This window comes from Symphalangus syndactylus, chromosome 8, assembly GCF_028878055.3.
Source record: "Symphalangus syndactylus isolate Jambi chromosome 8, NHGRI_mSymSyn1-v2.1_pri, whole genome shotgun sequence".
NCBI classification, from domain to species: domain Eukaryota; kingdom Metazoa; phylum Chordata; class Mammalia; order Primates; family Hylobatidae; genus Symphalangus; species Symphalangus syndactylus.
This window is the reverse complement of record NC_072430.2, coordinates 75,096,520-75,104,616: the sequence shown is the minus strand read 5'-3', so window position 1 is coordinate 75,104,616 and position 8,097 is coordinate 75,096,520. Positions and strand designations below refer to the sequence as shown.

The 8,097-nt window shown below is 42.8% G+C and overlaps 1 protein-coding gene across 4 annotated transcripts in view; it reads left to right on the top strand.

Moving 5' to 3' along the window:
* Positions 1–1,238: 1,238 nt before the first annotated feature.
* The window catches only part of TLK1 (tousled like kinase 1), a 172,913-nt gene continuing 166,054 nt past the window's right edge, over positions 1,239–8,097 (top strand). Inside the window, exon 1 of one of the 4 annotated variants that reach the window (XM_055289684.2) lies at positions 1,239–2,304. In XM_055289684.2, coding sequence (XP_055145659.1) covers positions 2,166–2,304 — 139 coding nt within the window. In that variant the 5' untranslated portion in view covers positions 1,239–2,165. Of the gene's footprint in view, positions 2,305–2,680; positions 2,996–8,097 lie in introns of those variants that run through there. The other 3 variants (XM_063644687.1, XM_055289685.2, XM_063644688.1) reach the window with 3 other exon arrangements.

Sequence of the window (8,097 nt, the reverse complement as noted above, 5' to 3'; positions counted from 1 at the left end):
GAAGTGGTTTCAGGGATGTATACACATCAAAACTTATCAAATTATACACTTTATTTTTATTTTTTTGGGACAGAGTCTAGGAGTCTCGCTCTGTCGCCCAGGCTGGAGTGCAATGGTGCGATCTCGGCTTACCGCAACTTCCGCCTCCCGGGTTCAAGCGATTCTCCTGCCTCAGCCCCCCGAGTAGCTGGGATTTCAAGCGCGTGCCACTACACCCGGCTAATTTTTGTATTTTAAGTAGAGACGGGTTTTCACCATGTTGGCCAGGCTGGTCTCAAACTCCTGACCTCGTGATCCGCCCGCCTCGGCCTCCCAAAGTGCTGGGGTTACAGGCGTGAGCCACCGCACCTGGCCATAAATTGTACACTTTAAATATGTGCAGTTTATTTTGTCAATTATACCTCAATAAAGTTGTTTGTGAGATGTCCCTCTTAAGTTTGAAAAGCAGACAAGACTAAAAACTCACTGAAGTATCTAAAGCACAAGGCAACTACAATTACTTCTGGAGATAATTGACAATCAAGGTTTTTTTCTAGTACGATAGTTTATCTGAACAAAACATTACTGTGAGAAATGCAAAGTCATAAAAATAAAAAATAGAAACGACATTTTTGTCCCCCTGGTAATCATGCCATTTCCTCATGTCTGTGCAGTAGCGCTATATCATAATCTTTTTAGTGCTCTATTCAATTTGGTTTTCTAAAGAGAAATAACCTTGTACTTTTCCTGAACTAGACTGCTCTTTTATGTACAAGAAGCCCAATCCCTGGTGTGAGTGTACTTGTGTGGGTCTGTAGAAAGCTACACTGTATCTATAAATTTTGGCAAATGCTGTCATTTATTTTGGGATTTTTGTAGTCGGGACTCAGCGGAGACACTAGAAACAAATTAGAAGTTTCTAGAAACCATACCTTCTACAAGATGAACGCTGTATAGTTTTCCTAAATGTGTGATTCAGTAATCACATTTTTCATTTAGATTTTCCACTTACTGTTTTAAAACAAAGAATTGCTAAACCATACAGTCTACAAAACTGGTAATTTTCAATTTCCTCATTAAAGATTCCTTCACTCTTTTTTAGAAAACACGAGAAAGTTTTATTTCCCAACTCTCCCACTACCCATGTTTATTTTCATATCTCTTTTATTCGGTCATTATTTCCATTCTGCAGACGGGGAGGCGCACATACGTTTTTCTGCACAGTACAGAGGGGCAAGAAAGAAGGAACTCAACTTTTCAGTTCCATTTTGAGAAACGATCACATTGAACTCCCGAGAAGCGGCAGCTGAGCGAAAGCAGCAGCATTTCTCCCCGGGTTGGGTGTGGGTCAGGAGCCAGGCGCGCTTCCGCGGGAGACAGCGGGAGTCAGGTGGCAGCGGCGCTGGAGCCCAAGCGGCGCGGCGGGGGCGCGCCTCCCTCCGACCGGCGCGGGGACGCTGCCCCCGCGCACGCGAGTCCGGCAATCCCGGGCTCCCGCGCCGCACGGCGATCCGCGGGTGCGGCAGGGGCGCCCCGGCGCTCTCGTCTCTTCCCTCGCGCGCTCGCTCCTTCCCCATGCCCCCACCCCCCAGCCCCTGGCAGGTCCCTCCCCCAAGCCTGCTCCCGCGGCCGCCGCTGCCGCCGCCGCTACCGGAGGCGCAGGAGCCTCGCGATAGTGTTTGCACAGGCGGCGCGTGACGCCGCCGCCGCCTGTAACTGATGCAGAGGTTACCCCACCGCCTCAGCCGCCACCCACAGCCCGCCGCCGCCGCCTCCCGGGCGACGCCGGGGGCCGACGCACTGCAGAGGTGCCGGCAGGTTCCGCCCGCGGAAGTGTCCTCGGCCGGCGCAGCCCGCGCTCCGCCCGCGCTCCTACCCGGGTCCAGCGGGCACCCCCTCGACGCCTCCGCCGCCGCGCTCCTTCCCTCCGCCTCTTCTCTGGCGCGCCCGCCCGCTCCCTCGCTTCTCCCCCTTTCCCTCCTCCCTGTCCCCTCTCCTTCCCTCACCTCTTTCCTCCCCACCTCCCCTCTTCTCGGTTTCCTCCCCCATCCCCTTGACTCTCCCCTCCCAGCCCTCGCTCTCTCGCTCGCCCTCAGCGCGGCCCCCGCCATGACGGAGGCGGGTGCCGGTGCAGTTGCCGCCGCTGCCGTCGCAGGGGGGGAGTCGGGTTCCCAGAAAGTAGCTTGATGAGTGTCCAAAGTAGCAGTGGAAGTTTGGAGGGGCCGCCATCTTGGTCCCAGCTCTCCACGTCTCCAACCCCGGGCTCGGCGGCGGCGGCCAGGTCCCTGCTGAATCACACGCCGCCATCCGGGAGGCCCAGGGAAGGTAAGCACCGCCGCGCCCGCGCCCGCTCGCGGGCCTCCTCTTCCGCGCCACGGACCCCCGCGCCCCCACCCCGGGACTCCTCCGCCAGACCCTGGGGTGGGGGATGGTGGCGAGGTGGACGCGAGGCTGCCCGGCTCCCCGGCTCTGGGGAGGTAGTGCCCTGGCTGTGGGTGGTGGTTTGCGGGTGGCGGAGGAGACGGACGAGGGGGTGAGCGCTGGTGGGGACGGGGCGAGGCGCACAGACTCGCCTGGGGTTCCTGGGAGCCAGTCCTGCGAGGGTGGGTGGGAAGCCTCCCCCCGGACGCAAGCCCCTTTCTGCTCCATTGCCAGTACACTCAGTACTCTTAACCTCCTGGCCTCCGGTCTCTGGTGGGTTTTCCCTCCCGCTGGAGCCTTCGTCCTCGAGCCCCCTCCCCTTCTCCCGCGCACTCCTCCCATAGAGGCGGTCCCCACTCTGCGAGCTTTGCTGCCCGGGACCTGGAGGATGCCCCTCGCTTGCAGAGTCTCTCCTTTGGGGAGAGACGCTGAAATTATCTAGGCAGACTTTGATCCCTTGTGTGGCCCCCTAGAGCAATTTAAACGACAGACTGACTCGTGGGCAGGCTTTTAAAACCGCTCCTCCAGATGGTTGCAACTTTCTCTCCTTCGCCGTTGCCTCCTGCGTGTTTGTGCGTTATATTCTCTGCTGCAAGTAGGCTACTGTTCTTCTGTGACAGGGTCGTGGGTTTTGTGGGAAATATCTGCGTAAAGGTTATTGCAGACACGCACCAAATTGGTTACAATTGTTTTCTAAGTTTTCTGGCTTCTTGCAAGCAAGTGTGCTGCCACCAGATGTAGCAGTTACACAGCTTGTAAGGCAGCGGCGTGCTTTTGACTAAAATTTCAACTTGCTGTATTTAAGTATACGACATAAAATGAAATTTGGGAGAAAACACATTTATGGGGAATGAATAAATGTGCATGGAATGTCTTTTAACGCTCTTTTGTCTGGAAAACGCTTAGCGGTATTCATCCGCAATTGGTAAACGGGCTGTTCACTCCTAGTTGTCGCACACGAGGAGATTGTAGGCACATTTTCAAATGTCTGGAAGTTCAACAGTCTAGTGAATGTTTTAAAGAAATCAAGAGCTTCGATTTATGTAGGAATCGGTGGGAGTACTTTATTTCGAAAATATCTGTCGATATTTACTATTCAGAGCCTTGACAATTGTTAATCAAGTGTTTTGTGCTCTGAATCCAGTGGTTCAGGCATAGCATTCTTTGTCATTTTGTTCCTGTGAGCATGTGTGAAAGTGACAATAGGCTTAAAGATTGGCATGAATATGCTCAAGAAAATTCACAGAAAGCTTTGATTTATGGGATCCATTAAACATGCGGAATACATTGACAGACGTTTCCCCCTTTCATCTTATCCCAACGCTGAGCTTTCATTATTAGAATGTAAAAGTTTATTTATTAAATGACTAGAAATTCAGTATATCTGGTGATTCTTTTGCACTTGAAAATTTCTAAATGAACGGTTTAAAATGTATTTCATAAATAGAGAAGTTGATGCTTTTGGCATGCTTTTACTTTTGTTTGTAGTTTCATTACGATGTTTAATGTTAGTGTTATGAGTTTAAAAAGACCATTTTATTGTTTCTTATTTAAGGCTATATCATCATTCATTCATTCATTCATTCGTTTCTCGAATATTTATTGAGCCATTACTGTGAGCCAGGCCGTGAACTAGATACTGAGGACATAGTATTGAATTATCTGTTGACATCTGTTATCAGTATTGGGAATTTGGGAGACAAAACATCTAGATTGTGAGTTTCTGAGGTTACTTCAACTTAAAAACATTTTGCACTTTTCGTGATGTTTGAAAATTTGGAGGGCTTGGAATCATTTAGCTTGAACTTCCAAATAACCATAATTTTTTCCGGCAGTTTAGATTACAGTGGGTTTTTATGTAGCCTAAAGTAGTGGGTTTCTGTTAATTCATGAAATCATAGGACAGGCTTTTGTGAAAGTTACACTTCACACCGAGTACCTGTATAGCTACAGGGGGATATTTCTTTTTGACCAACCAGCATGCAAGTTAAAACTATTAATCCTCTCTAGGGTTATATTCATTTTGAAGGTTGGCGATGTGTTCTCAGATTTCACTAACGCTAACAGGAATATGAAGGCCTGAGTATCAAAATGGAGATGTTTTCTGTTGAGCGAAATCTCAGTTTTTATTTTAATAAGTGTTTAGCACCTTTTCCAGGTGTACATGTTAGTACATTATATAAATTGATGAAGTTTTAGAAAGCTTTTTAACTGCTAGTTACTGCTAGTAAGAACCATTAATATTAATGGAACTTGAATGTATGTATCACGGTGAAAACTAACTTTGTTTCTTGAAAAATTGGGCCAGTTTAACATATAGTAATAGAATAATTGAAACAAAAGAGATATACATGTATGTGAACTTACATAAATATTCTATGTGATGAACTCCTTTTAGGCAAACTTAACTTTGAAAATGGGTTATTTTTAAAGATATGCCATAAGCATCTGTAAAAGTTACTTATTTTGAAGTTTTGACATTTGAAACCAAAAACCTAAGATTATAATCTGATTATTTTTGATGCTGTATGTTGTGGTTTTGTTTCTTTTTACCTTATTACCATTATCATATTCACATAGTTTTATTACAAATAAAGTACAGCTCTATAAGATTTGGGAATCTATTAGAATTTAGGAAATTCTGTGATAAATATGGTATAGATTTCTTTCCCCTGGGTCCCAAAGCTTTTCCCTTGTGGTTCTGTTTGAGGTGTTCAGCGATGTAGCTCTAGATTTTCTGTTGAATCTTTTAAACCTATAATCTCCATCCCATTTTGTCTTCTATAATCCTGTGATTAAGGGAGTGAGGAGTTAAAAAGGTTTTCAAGTAAAGGCCAGTTTTGCTTTGTTGAAGTCTGGGAACCTAGTGTCATATTGGCTAGATAAGTAGTTGGGTTTTTTTGTATATCAGTACATGGGTACTTTTGAATGGGTTATTGCTGAGAATCAAATGATTGATTATACAGAACACTTGCATTTTCTTTCCTGCTCCATCTTGCCAATTATAAATAATTTGCTTTACTTTTTTGTAAATAGTGAAAGCTTGGTCAGAAAGATTGTAAGATTGTATGGGCCAGGAGTGGTGGCTTAAGCCTGTAATCCCAGCACTTTGGGTGGCCCAGGCGGGTGGATTACTTGAGCTCAGGAGTTCAAGACCAGCCTAGACAATATGGTGAAACCCTGTCTCTACAAAAAATAGGAAAATTAGCTGGGCATGGTTCAGGAGGCTGAGTTGGGAGGATTGCTTGAGCCTGGGAGGTGGAGGCTGCGGTGAGCCTAGATAGCGTCATTGCATTCCAGCCTGGGTGACAGAGTGAGACACTTTCTCAAAAAAAAGATGGCATGATAGTACGATTAAACTGTAAACTTCCTCTGTTTCCATATTTAAAGACTGCATTCCTTAGAAGAATTAAAGTATTTGACTTCAGATGATTTAGTAATGAGATGTTAAAAACGAAGGTGTACCAGATGGCCCTGTAGGCCTTTAATTTTTTGAAATCACTAGCTGGAGGAGGACAGGGTTATATGTTTAAGGATTCTAGCTCATGAATAGATATGTGACAGATGTCTCCTTTACAATGGCACATTTACATATTAGAGGAGAGAGAGAAAAGAGAGAAACCAGAATGGAGGTTTGAAAATCTTATGAGAAATAGACTATGCTTTAGCCTTTTGGCCTCAGGGCCTCTTTACTCTCTTAACAATTATTGAGGACCCCAAAGAGATTTAGGTTTATGTAGATTATATCTACTAATATTTGCTCTTTCAGAAATTAAACGACAATTTCAAATATATTTATTAAACTGTGTTGTAAATATAATTTTTTATGAAGAATAAATGTTCTAAAACCAAAGAAACTAGACCAGTGGCATTGTTTTATATTTTTGCAAATCACCTTGATTTCTGGCTTACTTGGAGAAGACAGCTGGATTTTTTTGTCTGCCTTCAGTCTGTTGTGATGTTTGGGTTGAGATATGTGAAGAGAATCCAGCTTCATGTAGATATATGGTTGGAAAAGGAAAGAGTGAGTATTCTTCTTCGGTATTATATCAAAATTCAACAAGTGGCAGTTTTTTGTTTTTTGTTTTTTAAGTGACTGATAGTGTGAAAGTATACTGTATTCCAAAAATGCCTCTAGGACCTACAGGAAGTCTGTGGAACATACATTTAAAGAAGAGACTAACGGGTGGGAGACATGATAGCTGTCTCCAGGTATTTAAGAAACCTGCATTTCAGTAAATAGGATTTAAAAACCTGTTAATTTTAATAAATAGGAGGGAGAATAGATCCATTCTCCTGCTTTAGAAGGCAGACCAACAGGTGAAAATTAGGAAGACATTGAGGTCAGTCTAATTTTTTTACCAGAATGTAACTGTATGACAACTAGACTTGGAACAGTGGAACAGTGGAGCAACAATGGAACTCGCAACAACTAACAACAATGGAAAGAAGTAGTTAGTTTTGAGAATTTAAAGTGGACTACAGGGACATATTTTTTGGGGAGGTGGAGATAAATTCTGTAGATTCTTACGATGAGTGCTATTGGATTAGTGACTTAAGGCTTCATCCAATTTAAAAATGTAAACATTCTGTGATTTTTTAAAAATCCCTAAATATAGTTAAACTATACTTATATATTCATTAACGTTTTTGAATGTTCTTTCAAGTCAGTAGTATGAAACTACTGTTGTTGTTGACTTTATTACTATTTTGCATTTTTATTGTGCTTTTCCTCTGAGGATTTTTCTGTCTTTTCTCGTGTCAGCAAGATCGGTCTTCATGAAATCTTGCTAAATTCCCTGTGAAATATAATAAGCTTAAGACATTTTAGAGAACCAAATGCTGTTTATGATACAGTTTAGTAGAGTTGTAATATATTTCAGCACAGAATTTTAGAATACGATGGGGGCTGATTTTCAATTTTGTAAGAGAAACTATGAGCATAGTTTATATAGTCTTTTATTTGTAATTGTTTACGTGATTTCAGAAGTAATATGCTTAAGCTATTCTAATGTTTTTAAAGCTAGAGAGTCTGAAAAGAGGGAAGAAGAAAGAAAAGTGTTTAAATTGATCTCTTTTGAATTTAAAATGCATATTAAATATAACTAGAACATAAAATGAAGAATTTAAATTCTCATCTTATTCCTAGAATTATACCTATAATATGTATCATTACTTATAACAATTCATATTTTAATTTTGCATGGCACATAATCTCCTCTGTGAGTTGGATTTTTAGGTGGTGGAAATTTAAGCATAAATTCTCATAACTTTCTTGGGGTCAATTTAATATTAATAAGTGTAGTAAATAATAATACCCAGCTTGAGACCTCATGTACTTGTTGCATTTGGATTTAAAGCTCATTTCCTATAGAAGAGCTGTAGAAATCAGTCATTTAGTTTCATAAACTCCTTCATGCTTGTTAATAATTTTCAAGAATCTTAGAATAAATTACAGGAATATTGTTATGAGATAGTAGAAACAGTATGGTATAGGGGAGAAAGTGATTGTAGTTGGGATCTGAGGATAGTCTTTACTTTGCTATTAACTAGCTGTGTGACCTTGGGCAAATTGCTTATCTCTGCTTCAGTTCCATAAACTAAGAATTACAGAGCTGAACCGGATCTTGGAAGCAATCTAGTACAAACCTCTCATTTTACAGATGAGGAAGCAGATAATTTGCACAGGCTTTCACT